Here is a 23,839-nt window from a genome sequence, read left to right as displayed (position 1 = left end):
GTTTGATTATTTATCTGACTGATTGTGCTGAATGATTAAAATGACCATATTATCCTTATGTTGTTCTTTTGTGCTGGATAAAATAATTATACAAATAAAAATTATCACATAAAATCCAAATTAAACATACATAATTAAAAATCCAAATACGAAGTGTAATACAAAACCCAAATACACATTGTCATACATAATAAAAAAAATATATCATTTAACGTGAACCATTTGAAAGTAACTGATTAGCAATCTGGTCACGCAAAGTAGTCATATACTCAACGGCTTCCGAACCCCATTCCATGCCTTGTAAGTTTTGGACCTCACTTCCTCCACCTCCCACATTAGGAGTAAAAATAGTGTTTTGTTCAAAGTTCGTAAATAGGTCATCTTGAATATCGTATTTCTTTATAAAATTATGGACCGCGACACAGGCAATGACTATGTCTCTTTGCACTGGAAAAGGATAAGGAGCCATACGTTTTAAAATTGGAAATCTCGTTTTCAATACACCATAAACACGTTCAATGTAATTTCTAAGTTGTGCATGAGCATGATTGAACCTTTCTTCCTTAGTTAAAGCTCTGTTTCTTCGAAAATCAGCTAACCAATACCTAGTATTGCGGTAAGGAGCCATAAATCCACGGGTGTTGGTGTATGCGGCATCACAAAGGTAATATTTATCTGTAAATGGGTGACAAATTAATCATATTAATAATATAGATAATAAAACTTATAGAAAAATGACAAACCTGGTGGAGGGAATGGAAATCCAGAAGTCGGATTAAATGCAACTTCTTTCAAAACTTTAGAATCATGTGCTATGCCCTCCCATCCCGCCCATACAAAGGTGAATATCATATCAAAATCACAAATTCCTATTACATTTTGATAACATTCACCTTTTCCTCTTCCCCTATAGCGAGTTTGTTCATCAACGGGCACAACTGCATGTACAAGTGTTCCGTCTAGTGCACCTAATGCTCCAGGAAATATGTTTTTTTAGCCGTCTATAAGTTTTCGAGGTATTTCTTGTTGTATTAGAAGATGTTGGTACAATAATTTCTCTTGCAAAGCACATCATTGCTTATAGCACATCATGAAAACATTGATGAATCGTTTGTATGGAGTGGTGAAATCTTTCTTTAACAGCTCGAAAACGTTCATTATGTCCTATAACATGTAAAAATATAGCCATCTTCTCTTCAACGCTTATTGTCCTACTATGTTGCAACCAATTTCTTTGAGTAAAATGATTGCATAATAATACAAATGCATCTTGTGTAAGACATATCATATCAAAACATTGTATAGGATCTCCGTGTATCAAATCTTGTGTATATGCATGCCCAGTTTCTTCCGATTCGTTAGCTTTTATTCTTTCAATTCTTTTTTTTCTTTTTTGAACCAACATCAACCAATAGCATGAGAGTATAAGGAAACCTAAAAACTCACCTTCCTTATCCATATGTAACCTGTTACATGTTAATACAAATCACATAAATTTTATAACATAAACCATAAAATTAATCAATAACATTAAAATGGATGACATATAACTTCATAAAATAAAAATCCATAACAAAAAAGTCAATACCAATTAACAATCCTAAACATAACACATAAACAACCTAAACTTAAAAATCCTAAACATAACACAGAACAACCCTACACGTAAAAATCCATAACATGTACCATAATATAAATCCATAAAGCATAAAGACAAAAACATCCTAAAGTCATACTAAAGTCAACCAAGTAATCCAAAATTCTTTCCCGCACTTTTCACCCACAACTCACAAGTCGAAGACTCAAGGCGTAACCAAATCTTCCTGTTACCAGCATTTTCAGCGAACAACATAAGTGTAGTGATGTACTTCGGATCAGAATTTCTCCACTCGAAGCCTTTCAATTTTTCAATACATTCATCCATCTCCTTGTCAAGATTATTAGTTTGCGCGAACGCCTAAGCCGCCTTCATAATTTCCTTGCCAACCTCTCTTATGTCATCATCCAGTGTGTCTGTGGGTGCATTTCGTTTTCCTCTTTTATTTTTAGACCGAGCAGACGAATCTCCACTTGCATGTGACGCACTTGTAAGTGGGGGTACTGTTGAAGCTGAGGCTGGGATATCCATTTGAGGTGGAGTATCTACCATGTCAATATCATCATAATCTTGTGTAGTAAAGACTTCTGCAGGATGAGGGAGTGTCGAAGATGGTCCCCAACTAGCAGCACCGGTCGAGGTTGCACCGTCAAACAACTGGGCACATAGATCAGGGTAAAGGAGGGGTGCATTTCTTAATTTCTCAACCATCTTGTTCGACTGTTTGAAAAAATGATTTTATTATTAAACTTTTTTAAAAAATAATAATGTGTTTTAAATTAAAAGATTACCTTCGCCTCCGCTTTCCACTCTTCATCCGTCATTTGAAACGTGTTTGTAACAGGATTATAGAGATTCCCAGTTTTGTTTCTTAATTTCAACCAAACTGCATACTTGCTTTTCAAGTAGTCATAATGATATTTCATTTGTTTTTTCTCAACAACAAAGTCGTATTCTTTTTTTAGTTTCTCAGCTATTGTATTCCATGAGGTACCTTTGAGACCACTACCCTCCCTACCATTACTTGTTAGTTCTTGCATACATGCATCTAGAAAAGTTTTGTTCACAAAATCTGAAGACCAACTAGCTCTATTTCTCTTTTCTGCCATGTCTAAGGAATAAATGAATGATAAACAGGTTACACACAATTTTGCACACATATATACAAATATATATACATATACACGTTTAGTTTTTTAGTATAAAAATTTAAGAAGTAAATTAATGTCTTGTTAATTTTTATAACGAATAAAATTTTCAAAGAATACGAAAATATAATAAATATGAAAAAAAAAAAATTATCAAATTTATAATTTTGCTAAACTTTACAATATTGTTATTACTAAAACAAAAAACAAACATGATTATATGTTTCAATGTACAAATTCAACCATAACAGTCATATATATTAATCACTAAAGATTGCTTACAATATTCATTCTTAACTTTTTACTCTATAAAGACAATAATTTGCTTATACTAACATTAATGACATAATTTTTAGCATAGAGTAGGGTACAGCAAGAAAAAGAAACATGCTTGTTCAATCAAGTAAAGATGAATTGTCAGGTTTAAAATGGAACCCATAACTCTTAGATACACGGTTTTCACTACCAAATGATATAATTAAAAAAAGATGAAAGTCACACATCTTCAAGATTTCATGAAAACTTGACATTCACATAAGTTGACTGTGAGTTTCGTTGACAGCTTTAAGAAGATAGAATACCACAAAAATATATGGACAGTTCTGGACTATTTTGCCCCTGATTATGGGGTATTGATAGAAATAACATGCAGATTTTTTTTTCAAGTTCTGGACAGTTTTGTCCCTCACTATGAATACAGAAAAGCAACGTTAAAAGATTATAAACAAACCTGTTATGTGTTGTATTTGATCACGGACTGTTGCTCAGAATGACGATTGTTGCAAGGCTTTTGATCGATAAGGGAAACAAGAGGCTGCGTCGATCAGAGGTTAACGGGGTCAGCAACGATTTTTTTTTTGGATCGATAGGGCAGCAGTAATGAATTGTTAATTAGCAGCAGCAGCAATGTTTTTTTTCCTTATGTGTTTCTCGGTCCATCAAGTTGAAATCAAGGACCGAGTCCTATGTTTTTATTGGACCGAGTCCACATCTTGGTCCGAGTCCTATCCCTATCAAACATGCCAATTGATATTTTACGGACCCAATCCCTCTTTGGACCCAGTTAGATACGCTATCAAACGACCCCTTAGTCTTTTAGGTAAGACGGAGATCAAACACGTAACAAAAACAAACAGTAGGGACCTTCCGAGTTAAAAAAGAAAAAGAAGAAGTTAAGGACTAAACGTACAAATTAACCCAAATCATAGGGGCCATTCGTGTAATTTACTCTAATTCTAATAATTTGTTTGAGATAGGGTGTAGAGAATGTCATATATTATTCAAACATAACTATTATAAATACATTCTTATTCTTCAGGATTATATACAAAATATTTGTTGGATTAATTTTATTATGCAATCTATTCATAAGGGCTAAAAGTCCATTTGTTTTAAAGTGTGGATTACGATTCATTTTTTTCTCTTTCTTATATTGCAGATGGACGCACGAGTTATGTTTCAGTTGAATATTACTTGGATCCGATATGTATTTTATCCGGGTTTTTCTCCGAAGTATATATTGATTGAGTGTGTGTTTATTTCTCATAACTGATAAATATCACACACAACTCACGGTTTTCCCTCATTCTCTCATCGTCATCCTCATGTTAGGGCTCTAAGTCTATAAGTCTTGTAATTTCATAGGTTTCTTCTTCATTGTTAAATTAGGTGAGTATACTATAGGGAGTAGCTTGGAGTGATGATTGTTGCAGAGTGTGAGTATTTTTTGTAAAAAATTTCCACTTGTAAGTTCTTTGAAACCAAATGGTTCTCCCTATATAATAAAATAAATGTTGATGTTGGAAATTTTTTTGTGTATTTAGCTATGATTAAAAAAATATTTTTTAATAACATTTTTTATTGTCACATAAGTTAATAAAAATCTTGTACAGAATACAAATGCTTATTAAGTTTAACGATCAATCCTAAATTTTAGGATGATAATGATGACACGACACAACAAAAATATATATGACGTGAAATGAAATTTGGACGAAATTGAAAATGAGTTTGTATCCGTGTCAATTGTAATAAAACAAGACGTCATGATGTGTCGTGTTTAAAATTCTGACAAAAAAATTGACACAATTTAGCTTGTGTTTGTTGTATTTTTCGTGTTATATATAATTAAGAATAAATTAAATAGACTAATAATTGTATTATTTTATCTTTATCGTGTTTATCCTGTTTTAATCGACTTCTTTCGTATTAATTAAGATAAACATGACATTATATATTGTTGTATTAATGTTACATAAAATTATGCCTTATCACGAAAAAAAGAAAAAAAGAACACGATACGATTGCCAAGTTTAACATTCCTACCAAATAACCTCTCCTACCATCCAAAACAATAGGAGTTTATTACTAAACATTGTGGGTTAAATAAGTTTTTCAAAATCAAACAAATTATTTTGAAACTTTTACAAAACATAGTTTTTTTAGTCTTTTCAATTAAGATAAATATTTTAGGGGACATTAGAAAACAATCATAACCACATATATTTCATATGTCAAAAAAAAAAAAAATAATAATAATAATAATAATAATAATAATAATAATAAAGAAGATTGTGGGTGATTTTCCTATTTTTATTTAAAAATCTTAGAATTTGATTTTTTTTTTAAATCAACATTCTAAAAAATATCCTAATAGGATATTATATAGAAATGTAATATATAAAATATTATATCATAATTATTTTTTATTTTATTTTTTAAATAATATGTGATCAAAATCACCAATAAATATCACAGTTTTTTTTTTTATAAAAATATCAATAAGATATCTAAATGATGTCTTATTACCAGCACCTTTATTATAATTATGAATAAATCATAAGATAATCATCGTCTCCTAAAATCATGATATAATTACCCGGTTAAACATAAACATAGAAATGAAATAAAATCACGTACTATCATTCTAATTTGGAGATAAGAGATTACATAAATAGAGAAATAATACGATTATACAACCAATATGGAAGCATTTTATTATTAAATTTTTCAAAGAAGATCTAAATTAGGGATTCTAGACAAATAAAAAAGAGGAGGTTTTTTTATTAAAAAGTTGGAGTAAGTTGAAAATTGCAATGAAAATGAAATTTGAACAATCAATAATAAAAACATTTGTTTCTAAGTCTATTTCATCTATTGTTATATATTAAACTTAGACATATTGCCATATTGGATTCAAAATATTGTTTACTTTAGTACAAAAGAATATTAACAAGCTCTAATGTCCTTATATTTGTCAAAATGTTTAGCTAAAACAAATTCTTTATTAATCTTACTAATCAAATTTAAAGAATATCTTAAAATTCAACTGAAAGAGTTAATGCTTATACAAGTTTTTACCGTAAATGTTGAGTCATTTTTCACAAGCTCGGAGAGCTTAAACATGCCATAGAAGGATAATCGTCATAATATAGTTGGACTTTAACGATAAACGAAGAACCAGTTAAGAATAAAATATTTTCTTTGATGAATCTCAGATTATTAATAATGTTAATAATATAATTATGAAACTCTAAATAGTCCTAGCTAGAGAAAATATTTTATTGATATACTTGCTAAAATATAAAAACCAATAGTTTATTAAATGCGGAATGTGTCTTTTTCAATATTACTATTATTATTTTCTCGGCCGTTACGTGAAAAAAACCGGTCTTTGAAATTTCAAAATGAGTTGGCACAGCCCACGTGCTGTCTCATTGAAACGATGACGTCATCCATGACAAATATTGCAGTCCTTTCTGCGCCTTATCCGCTAACTTTTCAGCTGGTATGACACGTGGCAGCGCGTCGATTTGTTGGATGGGCCCATTCAACAGGTTAGTAGAACTCTCTACAAATAAGCATATTCGGTATATACGTAGTTACAAAAACCTGTTTGTTTCTTTTGGGAGAACTGCAGTAACAACCCACTACTTTGGATTTATTACAAAATATACCCTTACAATTTTCGATATGATCGCCAACTGCCACAATTCAGACAAGAAAATTCACCGTTGTATCCAAGAGGCCTCTTTGCAACATGTTATTTGATATTTGGTATTATTTTTATAGTAAAGTTTACAATAGCGATGTATATTAAAATAATAAATAATATTAAATGACACATAGGTTTAACTTTTGTCCTGGCATAGAACATCTATTGAAACAAATATCAATTGCTAATTGGTATAAAATTTAGGTTCTGTTTAATTGAACTTGTCAAAAGCTAATTTATAATTATAAACTATTTTATCGTCTTATCAAACAATAAATTACAGTAAGTTAAAAAGATAAACTAGAATTACAAGCTAATTTATAAGCGTCAAACAAAACCATAAGAATGGTGAATCACATAATTATAATGTGAGTAATTTTTTTATAACAATTAACATGTATATTGCGTTGAGTAATATCTTTTTTTTGGAACCGGCAAATAATATAGAAGATAAAAAAAACCAATTAGCAAGAAACTATAGGCCAAAAGTACAAAAAGTTGACAAGAAGGCGTTGAGTAATATCTAATCGTTATGTTTGTCATTTTCATATACTTGTATGACAAGAGTATTTCTATGGTAATTAATAGCTTCTACTCGTACAACTAGGATAAAGTCCAATGTAACAAACTATCATTGTCGATACATATAATAACACCCTAAATAAATAGATTCCTAATGACACCTTAATTAATGCATGAAATGGTGTAACGAAAATGATACATCATGCAAATTGCTGTGTGTGTATGTGTGTGTGTGTGTGTGTATATATATATATATATATATATATATATATATATATATATATATATATATATATGGGCTGCAGCCAAATCAGTTATGGTTGATGTGATAACGAGTGTTGTGATAACCCGAAATTTCCATTCTGAACAAACAATTTGAAGCCAATAGAAGTAGAACAGTTACAGTGAAAATTCAGACTTCAAGTATAAGTTTGACAGTTTTTCAGGATTTACACTTAAGGAGATATCAGGAGAGTGGATGCACTAGGGTTTTGTGGAACACTGTTATTCCAATACTCTAGGATATTAGAGTTCGTTCCGAGAATAAAAATATTTTCTGCCAAAAATATCTCAGGACTATAAATAGAATTCTGAACCAAATAGTTCATTAGTTACATTTCCAATTAGAGAAAAGCCAAAATTCTCTCTCACGGATCTTCGGGTTTTTATCCCAAATTGTGAGTACTTCAATCTAGTTATGTTATATAGCTTAGATTGTGTTTAGAAACATCAATTACATATCAAATCTGTGAGATTTGGGAGTTTACCGCCCAAGAACGTTCTTGGGGAGTAAACTCCATTTTAAGGTCCTAAGGTGTCCCAAAGTCCCTCAAAGCCATGGAACTCGAACTAGAACCCACCATTGCATGTTTAGGACACCAAAACAATTAAAATTCAAGGGGGGGGGGGGGGGGGGAAGAGAGTTCATGGCCAAGGAAGTTCTTGGGCTGTGAACTCCATGTTTTTGTGCCAAAATGCCCTAAAAGCCCTTCTTAAGCCAAGGTACTAATTTGGACAAGTACCCTAATGGGTTTATAGCCTAGAAATCATAAGGAAACACAAGGAAAAAGGAGTTTACGGCCAAGACAAGTTCTTGGGTCGTAAACCCCTATAAATAGGGCAAATGACACCCTACCTCCTTCCTTATGCCTAGAACCCAACTTGGATGATATCCTTGAAATGTTAAGGAGCTAAAGCAACCAAGAAACCATGTTCCCATAGAGTTTATGGCCGTAAACTCATAAGGATTGGTCCTTAGGCCGAAAACTCTATAAAGGGGTGATATTGTGCCCCTAATGCTTCCACATGGCTAGAACTTATCATAGAACAAATCACCAATGAGTTAGGAACCTCAAAACAACATAAACATTCTCCCAAAGGAGATTACAGCCGTAATCTCCATGGGATATGGTCCCAGGGCCATAAACTCCTCAAAGGAGTTAATAGGAAGCCCAAACACTTGATTTAGCCTTGAAACAATTCACCAAACTAGTTGTATAAATGATAGGCTTCATTTAGAGACTTTGTTGTGAGTTTACGGCCAGGAGTTTACTCCCCTGGGCCGTAAACTCCAAAGCATATGGTCATTGGACCATAAACTACCATTAGAGGCTTTGCACTCCTTTGTTGCAACCCATTAGCCTCCTAGCACTTGACCAAAAGTGTTTTCCTCACGTTAAAATGTTTATACTTGTATAATTAGTGTTTTAATCACTAATTATTTATATACATATGTCTTCATATGTAATTAGGATCATTGTGTGTGTCTAAAGTCTTCACTTGACACCAAGCACTTTTCCGATCCTTCCTTACGATAACAGTCCGTTCAATTTCAGTCACTTACTACAGGTGAGTTCATACCCCCTTAATCAATGTTTTAACAGTTTTTTAATGTTTTATTGGGGGGGGGGGGGGATACAAGTAGAATCATGCTAGTTATTATATCAATTACATGTGATTAATAAGTAGAATTATGCTAGTTATTACATCAATCACATGTGATTAATATGCAGCATTCAAATGATTTACTACACTTTAGCCGTTTTACCAAACAGTTTCCTTCAAATGATTTTTATAAACATTTTATATGTTTTAAACTCCTTATTACACTGTACATTTTACTCGGTATGTTTTATTTCAAACTTAGTTACAATTGTGTTTCAAACAAAAGTTTCCTTATACTAAATTGTTTTATCAAACGCATGCCTTCAAACCCTTTTATAGATTGACATCAAGTTGATCTTTTCTTAAGATAATAATTATGTTCAAAGGTTTTACAAAACTTACTTTATGCTTTTATATTATAAATTGCATGCCTATATATGTATATTTATATGAGTAATGTTTAAAAGACTCAGGAAGGCTATCCACCCTATTTCCTTTTCGCGCTTGAGATGTGGTCTGGTGGGATATCGGGTACCCGTCCGAAGGTCGTTTAAATATCAGTTATATATCATGTGTACATATGTAGTCATAAAGGTTCTTCCACTTCAATCAATACCCTTGGGTAGCAAGGGTATACATCCATGTCCATATGTACAAGTTAGATTACTAGTAAACTACCATAGGGGTAGTTTAGGAAGATACTAGAACTATTACTAGAACACAATATCATACTATGAGTCAGTTCATTCATGAGTCAATACTTACTACTATGAGAACATATACAACTATACTAGAGAAGAATATATACAACTATACTAGAGAAGAACATATACAACTATACTAGGAAGAGAACATATACAACGATACTAGAACAAGTAACATTACATTACATATACATGAATACATTAAAAATTGTGATCCACTATATCGGAGCATGCCTTAAATGTCATGGCCCGAGTTGTAGCCAGAATTCTCTTGGAGGGAGAGTGTGAGTTTGCGTATAGATCTATACTGGATTGACTATCCTACACCTTGCTGCTAGCTACAGCCGGACTTGTAGGTCTGCGGGTGCCAAACATCATTCCGTTTTACGACCATTCGTATGTCGTTGTTACTAGTCAATAGTATGGTGCAATTAATCACATGATGCCTTAATATAAATCCAGTTTAAGGTAGTTAGTACAGCAGTAGTTCCTATAATACAACACTACAGTACTACATTTATTTTCCCTTTACATATATTTGGTGATCTTTTCACGTAAACATTTAATGTAAAAACTATATTTTGATAATGATAGTTACACTTGGGAAAATTACACTCTTTTATAAGAAACGAACATTAAGAACAGCTAAGTCTTGGTAGAAGACTCCTTTTGTTACTAGTAGGAATCATAGGGATTTCTAGGGTTTTTCAAACGTTTACAGTCGTTTTACAAACATTTTCACACTTACAGTTCATTTACATTTTCAATACTTACAATTCGTATACATACAAATACTTACATTTCAAATACATACAAGTATTTACATACAAATTAAGACACTAAAATACTTATGATCTCACCAGCTTTAAAGCTGATACTCGCTTTCAAAATTACTTGTATCCTCAGGTCATCATAGACAGGTACCGATGCAAGGAGAAAGGAAGACGGAGCTTATCCAAGACTCATCTTTCATTTTGATTTATGCTTTAGTGTTTATCAAAATTTGACAGAACACTTGTATAATAATTATATTATTAATGCAATTGATGATGTTGTTGCTTGTTTACTAATTTTCATTGTTGTGATACTGTACATGACGTCCTCCACCCCAGAACGTTTCCGCCGTTCTTGGTTTTGGGGTGTGACAAGTGTGCACAATCTAAGGTCGAAACTTGATGAATGTTACTCAGCAAAGTCACTACCGGGGGTATGCAATAACATAGCAGGAATTGAAAATATTCTAAGGAAAAAGGATATCCAAGTCAACACAGTGTTAGATAAGAAACCGGTCAACAACGGACTTACTTGGAGATGTGGGCTTACCCCGAATGGATCTTTCACTGTGAATGCTCTCAGACTAAGGTGGGACTACCGGCCTCCATTGACTAATACAAACTTCCAATGGATAAAAAAAAATCCCATTAAAAGTCTCCTACTTCATTTGGAGAACAAATTTGGACAGAATTCCAATAGCTATGGAGTTAGTAAAAAGAGGGGTGAATATTGATACTTTAATATGCCAGATGTGTAATGAAAAAGAAGAAAGTGATGATCATGTTCATGTAGATTGTTCTTACGCAAAGATGGTCATGAAAGGAATAATGAGGTGGTGTCAGGTGAATATAAACATGGAAGATCTTCAAACGGTGTCGGATGTTTTGAACTTTGCCAACCGATGGAGAACATGCATAAAAAAGCGAAAGATATTCCTGGCAATTTGCTACTCTACACATTGGAGAACATGGACAACAAGGAATGATATTGTTTATAAAAATAAAAAAAAAACCCGGCTACCACCGGATAAAATCATCGATTATTTTAAATCTATGACTTTTATTTGGGTGCAGAAGAGGGGTATCAAGATGGAGTTGATTTGGGCAAAATTATCTCAATGTCCTTTTTTCTATTAATTTGTATGTTTTTTTATCTTGTTTTCTGTTTTGACAATCTCTATTGCCACTAATGTGTGGCTATAACTCTTTTCTCCTGTTTTCCTTCTTATATATGTATTTGCTGGTTCATCTATATATATATATATATATATATATATATATATATATATATATATATATATATATATATATATATATATATATAGGATAGGGAATATACATTACAGCCCCACCTAAGCTTAGGTACTAAACCTCTAAAATATATCGTTTTAACATGCTAAATGTGCTCGGTTTGGCTTCACTTGGTAAATATATCATCCTCCATAACATTTCTTTCTTTCATTATTGTTTTACCATCTCTGTTTTCTTTCTTCAATTATCATTTATTACTTCACCCAAGTGAACATTACTAAACCCTAAACCTAAACCCCAAACCCTAAATTTAAACCCTAAACCATAAGCCTAAACCCTAAACCCTAAATCTAAACCCTAAACCCTAAACCTTAAACCCTAAACCCTAAACCCTAAATCTAAACCCTAAACCCTAAACCCTAAACCATATTGTATCGATCTTGAATTTACATCTTGAAGTATTAACCGTGAATCCATTAACCGTAATCTTTATATAATAAAACAATGTATTTTCAAGAGGTTTAGTACCTAAGGTTAGGTGGAGCTATAATGTATATTTCTTTTTCCCATATATATATATATATATATATATATATATATATATATATATATATATATATATATATATATATATATATATATATATATATATATATATATGCATTATAACAATAATGGATGCAGTCTATCACACAACACCAATATGATCACAAGCATGCATCATGCTACAACCATGACTTTGTACACCAAAAGATACCTTTCGAAACCGCTCACCCTATACTCCAATAACATTGATGAATATGAAATAAGGATATAAAAGATTGTACTTAAAAGTTTAGGTTAAACACTTTTCTTATAAAAAACGGCTCGATGTATTATAGGCGTATTAACAAAACTAAACATATTTTAAATTATTATTAAAGAAAATAACTCATATATATATATATATATATATATATATATATATATATATATATATATATATATATATATATATATGACCAAGAAATTCGGAATGGGTATTTCGGATTAAATGTAATTTTTTGACAAAATATATTTCGGACCGATATTCAGAAGTCATGACTAAAATGTCGTATTTAAAAGTAACCTTCGAATTTCAAGAACAACTCTTAAATTTTGAGAAATAATAATTCGTTTTTTTAATTAGAAAAAAAAAAAAAGACATAGTAAACGGAGGTATGTAAGAAACAATGCATAGGGGTTGAGATGGGACAAAGTGGGCAGCTGTACAAAGCCTAACTTGTTTATATATATATATATATATATATATATATATATATATATATATATATATATATATATATATATATATATATATAGAGAGAGAGAGAGAGAGAGAAGTGAGTTCAATTGAGAAAATAAAAAATATTGAGAACGAGGGAATCATTCTCAGTCACTCATTGAATTAGTCTCTAAACATAAAGGACACGGTGACAAACTTGTAAATATGATATAATAACCTTCACTCACAAATACGTAAGTGTAGAGAATTAGATAACAGCTGGAATTCATTCTAATCGATCGTTTATCATCCAAATTTCTCTTCCAACCTTCAACAATCATCCAGATTTCTTCAATTAAATCATCGATCAACGTCATCATGTGTTAATCAATCATCGATATTCGTTAATAGCACGTGTTGACAACAAAAATTCGTTTTTTGCTCTTTCAATCCAACCTTCAATTCTGCTTGAATACGAAAATATCTTCAACATCTACGATTAATTACCCAGCATCATTAGAACAACATCATCGATAATCAACAAAAAATTCAATTCGTATCGTTCATTCAACATCGATCATCAAATAAAACATCGAAATTAAGGTTATAAAAAGATCAAATCATTTTTGTTTGAAAATTTTCATATATTTCTCTACCAATCTACTATTTTGTAAGATTTAAATAGTCAAAGTATCATATTTATCACATTTTTAAAAAAGTTAACTTGTATGAACTCCAACTGTTTGATGAAATGCATAAGCTAAATTACCACGTTATATTCACATATGAATATGTTTTCTCACCTGAATCAATATGTAATTATTAAAACACAAAACAAATATGCAAATCTGTATGTTATTCATATGTGAATAACATATAAAAGTTATATATTTCTGAAAACACCTTCTAATATTCATATATGAATATACTGTGCAATATTCACATATGAATATACCAACTATTATTCATAAGTGAATATACGATCTAATATTCACAAATGAATATACTATGTACTATTCTCTTGTAATATACCATGTAATACTATATAATATTCACATATGAAAATATCATCTAATATTCATAAGTGAATATATCATCTAACATTCACAAATGAATATATTATGTAATATTCACAAGTGAATGCATCGTCTAATATTTAAATATGAATATACTATGTTTATTATATGTTATATTCACATATAAATGATACTAAAAAAAATCATACTTTTTATTCATAAGTGAATAACGATGTACTGTAGTATAAAACTGATTCTTTTTTATTGACTTATGAATAACGAAAACTGAAACTATGAAAAAAAAATTATTTTATCTTAAAACTATATCAATATAGATATCTATTTATAGAGAATAAAAAATTATGAATTTTAATATATTTATAATTATTTTTCGATAAAAATAATTCCTTAAAAAATAAAAAATAAAAACTATGTTTTTATACATATTAAGGTAATTATTAGCATAGTTTAAGAAACGTGTTTTGTTGGAAAATACATGTGCATTCATTTCCCATTAGGCTTTTACGGCAAAAATAAATGATTGGCTGAGAATGATTTCTCCATTCTCAACCTTTTTTTTTCTCAATTGAACTTATCTCTCTCTCTCTCTCTCTCTCTATATATATATATATATATATATATATATATATATATATATATATATATATATATCTTGAAAGGTTCTAGACGATCCAGAAAAAATACCTTTTTATTATTATAAATTTTTATTTTTAATATATATATATATATATATATATATATATATATAAAGGCATTTTTTCTGGATCGTTTAGAACCTTTCAGGATATTTAATTTCTCAACATTGGCTCTGAAACAATGTTTTTAAATTATCTATTTGATTGAAAAATCATTATACTAGACTTTTCGAAATGAGATTTCAGACAATAGTAAAAAAAGTGTTTTCAAAACAAAATTTTGTAATAAAATAAATAAATAAATAAATAACATGATTTCAAAAATATATCTGAAGTGAAAAGAGTGTTTCAAGTATCTTTTAAAAAAGTGTTTTTATTTTTAGTTAACATCCATATATTATAATACCAAACATGCATAACATAAGAACAATCCTATTTTAGTTAAAAGACTTAATTTTGATATATAGATAGTTTTCAAATCCATGAACTCACATGATATTCCAAATGTAGGTCTAACACTAAATCATTCGCCAGACTCTCAGTTGATCATTTGATCTCTTTATGTGTATTTAAATGAGAGACATGCGAAATCCATTTATAACTAAAATCCGATTTCGTAAGACGAGTCAGTATCGGTCCAACGAGAAGCAACGGGGGTGAGGTGGCACCCCTCAACGCCGTTATGACACGGGGAACACCCCCCCCCCCCCCCCCCCCCCCCCCCGCTCGTTGCTTCTCGTTGGGGTGGCGACGGGAAGAAACGAAGAAAAATTAAAAAAAATGACCGTTTGATTTGCAACGGTTTGAATAAAAAAAAAAAAGTTAATTATTAAAAAAAAACATTTTATCCTATAAATACTCTCATTTTATTTAAAATTTTCACACACTTTCTCTTATCCTCTCTATATACTTTCAATTATCTTCAAAAAAAATATGGATCCTTTCGACTTGTCCGATGATTCAGATGACGATATTTTCTTTAGGATGATGTATCATTTAACACTACCGACTTGCTACAACCAGATCCAGCCCCGCTACTAACAAGACGTGCTATGTTAAACATAAATCGCGAGGAAGGACACGAACATCTATATCGTGATTACTTTGTGGATAATTATGCATACGGGGCGAAGGACTTCAAAAGAAGATTTCGTTTGAGTAAGGATGTGTTCTTACGAATCGTCAACGCCTTGGAAAGCCGGTATCATTTCTTTACTTTATTTTTATAAAAAATAAATAAAAATGTACTACATGTTTCTTTAATTTTACAACATATGCAATATAATTTGTCAACTGTAGTTAATTTATGTTTAGGTACGAATTTTTTCAATTAAGATATGATGCTAGAGGTAGACGCGGGTTTACAACGTTGCAGAAATGTGTTGCGGCCATTCGTTTGATGGCTATGGGGGAGTCACCCGACACCATGGACGACTATATGAGAATGTCCAAAAGAACCGCAAGAGAGAGTTTGTATACGTTGTCAAGGGGTGTTGTTGAAACTTTTGGTGACGTGTATTTGCGGAAACCTTCGTTGCATGATTTGCAAGAATTGTATGCGGCGCATGAAGAACGCCATGGGTTTCCCGGAATGATCGGAAGCATTGATTGCACACACTGGAAATGGAAAAATTGTCCGGTAGCATGGAAAGGGCAATACGCAAGTGGTCATCACGGATCACCTTCTTTGGTGTTAGAGGCTGTCGCTTCTCAAGATTTATGGATTTGACATGCATTTTTTGGGGTTGCGGGTTCCAACAACAACGTCAACGTTCTTGATCAGTCGCCAATATTCGACGATCTTTTGAATGGAAAAGCCTTGGATGCTCCTTTCACGGTGAATAGAAACGAATACAAATATGGGTATTACCTTACAGATGGAATATATCCTCAGTATTCCACATTCGTGAAGGCATTCCGCCACCCAGTTGAAGAACGAGACAAATTTTTTAAGAGAAGGCAAGAAGGAGCACGTAAGGATGTGGAACGTGCTTTTGGAGTGCTGAAGGCGAAGTGGCATATAGTCGAACATGCAGCACGACCATTGGATTTAGAAACTTTACGATATATCATGTATGCATGTATCATAATGCATAACATGGTAGTAGAAGATAAAAGGCGAAATATTGCACACTATATCCCAACGGAGCCCAGACACGTTCAGTTTCAACCAGGAACAACAGATTATTTGCATCGCATTGTTGACATTCAGGACGCAAATAAACACAGACAACTTCGAGAGAACTTGACCGATCATATCTTCTATGGTAACAATAACGATAACGAAAAGCGTTGTAATTTTTTTTTTTTTTTTGAATTTGGATGTTATTTCATTTTTTTTTTGGATATTATGTGTAATTTAGCCTTTATGTTAATTTTAATCTTTAAAAAAATTTAATTTTTTTTATAATTTTTAAACATTATGTTTTATTTATTATTTATATTTAAAAAATATTTGTATCAATTTAAAAAAAATCGAAATAAATAAAAAATAAATTATAAAATGAAAAAAAAAAGTATCAAAAAAACGAAATAGTAAAAAAAAAATTATTTTCAAAAAGTTGGTGTTGCATCTTGTTGCCCATTTCCTCACTTGGTGTTATAACACCACTTGCTTATGTGGCATGTGAGGTGGTGTTGCACCTTGTTGCCCACACCCAATGCTCTAATATTTTCATCCCATTGACTACTACATCCCCCACACAAGCCATAATGTTGGTCCAACCATTCTCTCGAGTATTTAATTACAAGAAACAATATATTCACCAAGGTTCTAAATAATGTAAGACGTAATTTTGCGGCAATGTCAAGCCTCAAACTTTTTTAAGTCATAGCGAGCCATATCGTTTGTAAAGTGTGACTTAAGGCAACAATTTTGTATATAATTAATAATTTTATATGTATTTTCTACTAGTATTAATTTGTATATACATATGCGTCATTTTGTCAAAGCTTGGCGATAAGTACAAACTTTAAAGTCATGACGCGCCATGACGGAGTTGTGGCGAGCTTTTTAGAACATTGATATTCACAAAAGTGACCACGTACTTTCAGAGATTAGAAATAGTTAAAATTAAGTATCGCATTTTCTGATTTTCCCAATAAAATACGATTAATTGTTATTGTTAAAAGGTCAAAAAAGTCAAATACCCTATTGATCCATTTGAACCGCAAAACAGTGGTGCCTTAAGTCACGCTTTAGGTACCAGGTACCTGGTGGTTTGTCGGTTTCAGAACCAAAAAAAGATCATTGCTTTGGGTTCCAATACTCAATTTTCCAGAACAGTTGCATGATAGATACCAGCCGGGACCGATTTCAGATCTAGTTACATGGTACCGAAACCACCAGGTACCTGTTATTTTATTAATTGAAACAAATAATTTTAGTTTTCTAGTATATTGAAATTTGTTTCTATGTTTTTTATATGAGAAATTAAAAAATCCTCCTATATTTTATTCTTGTTATCCTCATACTCACATTAAATTGTAACAAATTGACTAAATATTATCAACTAGTTGTGAGACTCATGTATTATATGAGTTAATTTAAAAATATAATACATATAAATGTCAAAATAATTGAGAATTTTGAATTTATAAAAAAATAAGAAAAATATTGAATTATTATAATAGAAATGTTTTTATCTTTTAAATTTAAACAAATACTAATTTAAATAAATAAAAAAACTAATATGCTTTAATTTTGAAAATTTTGAAATTAAAAAGTAATTTCATTAATGAAATTAATATCCATTTATTACTACTTTTATTGTAATTATTATATTAAAATATTATGTTGAATTTAATAAATTAGAAAAACTTATAAAATGACATGTGGAAAACAAATTAATTCATAATAAAAACAAAATTGACGTTTAGCGAATCGAATGAGAGTGTGACAAATGACAAAGAAACATTTATTTATTCGAGAGGATATTATGTGAAATTTAATAAAATAAAAAAACTCATAAAATGAGATGTATAAAAAATTAATTCAAAATAAATACAAATTTGACATTTGGCAAATTGAATGAGAATGTAACAAGTGGAAAAAAAATCATTTATTAGAGAGGAATGTATCATTAAATATTATATATGCAAACATTTGATAAAATAGGAGGATAGTATATTTTATTTTAGATTTCCGTTTCCTTTCATAATATATTTTGTTTATCTTAAATATTTGACATCCTTCCCCTTAATATCTCATTAAACTTGTTTATATAGTTAAATGGCCTCTATAATGAATTACAAAATCATGAGTTTGAACTCATAACTAAATAGTATCTTGTAAATTACTTACTTAACATTAATAAGGAAGTAAATTTCTTATGGTTTTTCTAGTCTTTTGAGAACATGTTTTGGAGAACATTACGGGGAAGAGACTAGTGTATACTTAAATCTAAATTTTTTAAAACAAATTACATAGAAAAAAATTTAGGATTCATCTTAAATATTTTGAATGACATACCTTAATATTTTTGGGGAAAAAAAAAAGAAAAAAAATGTATAAACTATAAACTATAAACAATAGAAGACATCATATTTTGTGGCATGAATGAGTGTCACATCGACTCCAAAAAAAACGACGTGGGAGTTTCCGGTATACATAAATGTTTTCTCTTTCACACTTTCATACCATAAGTTTGCAAATGTATGGTTCAGACGGGCTTACTCCAAGTATAAGTTGGCTTTAGTCAAAAACAATTAAGGAATGACTGATATGGACTCATTCCTTTAAACACCAATTTTTATATATGTCGAATCGGTAATTTTTTGTATGAACCTGCTTTTCTCTTGAACTAACATGATTAAACTCGATAAGGAAATCATGTGGTTTTCTATTCTAGACTCATCACTGGATAATTATGATGTATGCATTTAAGCATTTGAGAATTTTACTATTGTTTGCGTAATAATTCTTTTTGTAATACATTGTCCGGAATCTGAAGTGGCAGTTCCAAGGTTGGTTCCTAAAATTTAAGAATCAATTATACCAATTTCGGCCCTTCTTCGAACTTTACATAAACCTCCAGAGGTTGGTTCCGGTTTGAGCGAAATTAGACGGATACTCACTTATGCTTACCCCTAGGTTTTGCAACATGTATATGTATAAGTGGAGCAAATAAAAACTTAAAATCTCGATATAACCCATTGGCCAATATTATAGATGTATCACATACAATACAATAAACATATCATGTAGCCTCTAAACTAGAATAATAATTAATCCAATTTTCCTTTCCTTATTTTATACACCCTTGTGTAATAATTATGTGTAATGTCTCAAAAATAATGACAAAAAATTTTCATTTTTAAATTAATAAATTGTTAATAAATATTATTTCCATAAAACGATGGTAATCAAAATTTAGCAAAACAACATCGAATAAGAGTAAATCATAAAATGCGGAAACATGTGGTGTGTGCTCTGCAACCATCCCGAGCTTTTCCATTTGAAAACCAAAGTACCTGAAACATAAATGGAAAACCGTAATCACAAAGCTTAATGAGTTCCCTAAGATACCCCATACCACACATACATAAAATCACATAATGGGCCTCGCCCTTCATCGGGCCTCGCCCGACATCGAACCCCATCCGACATCGAGCCCCGCTCGGCATCGAACCCTACTCGGTAAACAGATTTGCCAGTCATCAGGCCCCATCTGGCATCAGACCCCGCCCGGTAACTGCGGCAATAATGAAGAACTTTACAGCTTCAACTCACTTTCAATCACCTACAGGAAGATACTCGAGTCAATACCCGATCACAGGTCATAGTCACTTGCAACAGTTACTGCTTCTCATGAAATAACGACTAGGGTTAAGTAAGAACACTTAACCCATTAAGAACTTAATACCTAAGGATATGACTGGTTAAGGTTTGACTTAGCCATTCTCAGGTGAAATAATAATCCAATCAACAACCCAATTACGCGCCCGATCTTTATCTAAAATAGAGCTCCTCGATTTTAGGGTTTTTTCACATAGAATGATAACTAGAGTTAGTGTTCCACAATTAACCCCTTAAGGACTTAATCCATTAAGTCCAATATTGCATTAAGTTAATTGTATGGCATTATTAAGTATTACTTAAAGTTTAATTAACATCTTTAACACGGGTCCCGACCAACTCCAAAAACTATGTTTTCTAGATATTAGGGTTTTCTAAACCCTAACTAGGGTTTCCAACTCCATAAGTTAGATCATTAATTAATTAAATAAATATATATTAAATAAATCAGGCACCACTCACTGCCACCTCGGGCAGTGGTGGTCGGCGGCGGACCGCGGCGGCAGCCACCTGCACACGGCGGCGGTTCGAGTGATAATTCCAACAATCCAAACACACATAAAAGTTTTACATCATTCACACACATTAGCACCGAAAATAATATCAAAGTGTCCAATACAGGCACCAAGATGGTGGCAGACGGCGATAGAAGATGGCAGCCACCACCCTACGGTGGTGGTGATGGGTTTTATTTTTTTTCGGCCAAGAAAAGTCCACACAACATCATACCAATAAAATACTCTCTCTCTCTCTCTCTCACACACACACACACACACCATATCACACACATAGCCACCCATCACGGTGACTGGTGGCAGAAAAAGAAGGCAGCATAGCGACAACCACCATGGTTGGTTGCCATGTTGGCCCGCCTTGCTCTTCGGCCAACATAACACCCACACAAACTTCACGGTTTGTAGCAGCAACACACACGAACACGAGTTCTATTATAAAACATGCATCCAAATCAGCCACTTTGTGGTGGCAGGAGACAACCAGAGCACAATAAAAAGGAAGTTGTTCGGAGCTACGATGGCAACAGAATGTGGTCTAAGGTGTAGCGATCGAGGAAAGGAGAAGAAAAGATGCAACTAAGAACAACAACAACAGCAACCACGACGTCGACTTTGCACTTCCGATCTCCAAACTGATGCAACGTCTTCCCGAGGTTCCCTTCAGGCTGCGATATCACCGACAACAAAGGACATCGGTGGACGCTCGGTGGTTCTAAGCAGCAGTCGAAGTTGATGGCGGTGGCTGGAGGTAGGGGAATAAGGTGTTGACTGTAAAATGGCCTTAGGGTTAGGGATAGGTTATGTTCTTAAGGGATGCCAATAGGAGGGTGACGAGTTTTAACCCGTCTTCAATTATCAAACTGTGACAACCCGAAATTTCCATTTGTACGAACACTATCTATTCAATAGGAGCTAGTCCAATTTCTGTAAATTTCAGACTTGTCCGAACAAGTTTGTGTACATTAGGGTTTACGTTTCTGGACGTATCCGGAGAATGGATGCTCTTGTAATCGTGAAACTTGAACATTGTAAGTTTCGCAATGTTATAGTCCGACTTCCGGAATAAAAATATTTTCTGTCAAAATATTCCAGGACTATAAATAGTTTTCTGAACTAAATTAATTCATTATTTACAATTCCAACTAGAGAAAAGCCAATTCTCTCTGACGGATCTTCGGGTTTTCATCCCGGATTGTGAGTCTACTTTCCTAAACATGTTTTAATACTTGTTATATACTTTATAACATCATTTATATGTCCAAAATCAACAAAGTTAGAGGAGTTTACGGCCAAAGAACTCTTGGGCCGTAAACCCCTTTTTAAGGGACAAACATGCCCTAACTTGCCTCCTTGAACCTTAGGACTTTAACCACTAGTACTTGTGCTTGTTTTGGACTTGAAAACATTTCAAAATGATAGACTTTTAGGAGTTTACGGCCAAGGAAAGGATCTTGGGCCGTAAACCCCTCTTTCTTGGGTTAAAAATCATTCCAAGCACACCTTAGGCCTTAAGACAATTTACCTTGCATACTTGGGACTAGAATGGAGAGTAGAACACATCAAAACCACTCCTTGAAAGGAGTTTACGGCCAATGAACATATCTTGGGCCGTAAACTCCAAGTGATGCCCTAAATGTGTGCATCTTGTCCCCATTAGCCTTAGATAAATTCATGGAAGCCATCCTTGATGTTTAAGAGCCTCAAATCAATTAAAATCCAAGAGTTTACGGCCGTAAACTCTAGGGTGAGAGGACTTTAGGCCGAAAACTCCACTATGGAGTATACTAGAGCCTTAAACTACTTCATGTGTTATTCCAACAAAGCTAGGAGTGTTCTAGGATCAAGATAGCACCCTAAAACAACCAAAACCACCCTTTGAGGAGTTCACGGCCATAAACCCATGAGTTTACGGCCGTAAACTCCAAGGTGTGGGGTTTGTTGGGTGGTGAACTCCTATGCAAGGCCATTTGATGTTTCGAACCCCTTTTGCCTTGTCCCGTAGCAACTTAGATGCAACCATTTGAACCTTAAACACTCATAAGAGTGTTTACATGTTCCTAATTGTATTAACTTACTTTGTTAAGTTATTATGTGGCTAATTAGTTATATATATGCTTATTATATGATAACTAGGCTCGAACGTGTGAACAAGTCTCCGTTTGACACTTAGCACGGTACCCGATACCCCAATTCAAACGACTCACCACAAGTGAGTTCATACCCCTTGAATCAACCTTTGAAATGATTTTAAATGTTTTAAATACTTTATGGGGGGGAATACAAGTCAAATACTTATAGTTATTGCTTCAATCACATGTGATTGCATTTAATCACATGTGATTAATAACTAGGAAAACAACGATTTTTACTACTGTTCAAACTGTTTCACTTCAAATGTTTTACAAGCTCTTTCTACTTATCAAATACTTTTATTAAACTTTGTTTTACTTCTTATAAATTGCATGCCCATATATGTATATATATATATATATATATATATATATATATATATATATATATATATAAGTAATGTTTAAAGGGCTTAGGAAGGCCATCCGCCCTATTTCCTTTTCGCGCACTGAGATGTGGTCTGGTGGGACTTCGGGTGACCATCCGAAGGTCGTTTCAACATTAGTTATATATCATATATACATGTATAGACATAAAAGTACTTCCATATTCATATTTATCAGTACATCAATAGTTAGTTACCATCGGGGTAACACAATACATATACAT

At 32.2% G+C, this 23,839-nt stretch overlaps 3 protein-coding genes across 3 annotated transcripts; 1 reads left to right on the top strand and 2 right to left on the bottom strand.

Moving 5' to 3' along the window:
- Window positions 1-208: 208 nt before the first annotated feature.
- On the bottom strand, window positions 209-1,924 carry LOC145039663 (uncharacterized). The gene is made up of 3 exons (XM_078987691.1): window positions 1,831-1,924; window positions 744-968; window positions 209-675 (listed from the first exon to the last, which is right to left on the bottom strand). The coding sequence occupies exons 1-3, from the start codon at window positions 1,922-1,924 to the stop codon at window positions 209-211; spliced, it is 786 nt and encodes a 261-aa protein (XP_078843817.1).
- Window positions 1,925-1,957: 33 nt separating this feature from the next.
- Window positions 1,958-2,706, bottom strand: LOC145039662 (L10-interacting MYB domain-containing protein-like). The gene is made up of 2 exons (XM_078987690.1): window positions 2,389-2,706; window positions 1,958-2,317 (listed from the first exon to the last, which is right to left on the bottom strand). The coding sequence occupies exons 1-2, from the start codon at window positions 2,704-2,706 to the stop codon at window positions 1,958-1,960; spliced, it is 678 nt and encodes a 225-aa protein (XP_078843816.1).
- Window positions 2,707-15,840: 13,134 nt separating this feature from the next.
- On the top strand, window positions 15,841-21,320 carry LOC145039661 (uncharacterized). Its single transcript, XM_078987689.1, has 4 exons — window positions 15,841-15,989; window positions 16,103-16,478; window positions 16,572-17,082; window positions 21,037-21,320. The coding sequence occupies exons 1-4, from the start codon at window positions 15,841-15,843 to the stop codon at window positions 21,318-21,320; spliced, it is 1,320 nt and encodes a 439-aa protein (XP_078843815.1).
- Window positions 21,321-23,839: the final 2,519 nt, after the last annotated feature.

The sequence above is a fragment of the Lactuca saligna genome, chromosome 4 (assembly GCF_052625555.1).
Source record: "Lactuca saligna cultivar CGN05327 chromosome 4, ASM5262555v1, whole genome shotgun sequence".
Classification (NCBI taxonomy): domain Eukaryota; kingdom Viridiplantae; phylum Streptophyta; class Magnoliopsida; order Asterales; family Asteraceae; genus Lactuca; species Lactuca saligna.
This window is presented reverse-complemented; position numbering and strand designations above follow the sequence as displayed.

What these genes read in the sequence shown, in the direction of transcription:
- LOC145039663 (XM_078987691.1), bottom strand. Translation starts at nt 1,924, where the DNA reads ATGGATGAATGTATTGAAAAATTGAAAGGCTTCGAGTGGAGAAATTCT. An exon ending in GTTGTTCGCTGAAAATGCTG is followed by an intron (nt 969 to 1,830) that starts GTAACAGGAAGA and finishes CTGGAGCATTAG; the next exon opens with GTGCACTAGACGGAACACTT. An exon ending in ATTTCCATTCCCTCCACCAG is followed by an intron (nt 676 to 743) that starts GTTTGTCATTTT and finishes ACCCATTTACAG; the next exon opens with ATAAATATTACCTTTGTGAT.
- LOC145039662 (XM_078987690.1), bottom strand. Translation starts at nt 2,706, where the DNA reads ATGGCAGAAAAGAGAAATAGAGCTAGTTGGTCTTCAGATTTTGTGAAC. An exon ending in AGTGGAAAGCGGAGGCGAAG is followed by an intron (nt 2,318 to 2,388) that starts GTAATCTTTTAA and finishes TTTTTCAAACAG; the next exon opens with TCGAACAAGATGGTTGAGAA.
- LOC145039661 (XM_078987689.1), top strand. Translation starts at nt 15,841, where the DNA reads ATGTTAAACATAAATCGCGAGGAAGGACACGAACATCTATATCGTGAT. An exon ending in ATCACGGATCACCTTCTTTG is followed by an intron (nt 16,479 to 16,571) that starts GTGTTAGAGGCT and finishes GTTCTTGATCAG; the next exon opens with TCGCCAATATTCGACGATCT. An exon ending in TAACGATAACGAAAAGCGTT is followed by an intron (nt 17,083 to 21,036) that starts GTAATTTTTTTT and finishes TAAATAAATCAG; the next exon opens with GCACCACTCACTGCCACCTC.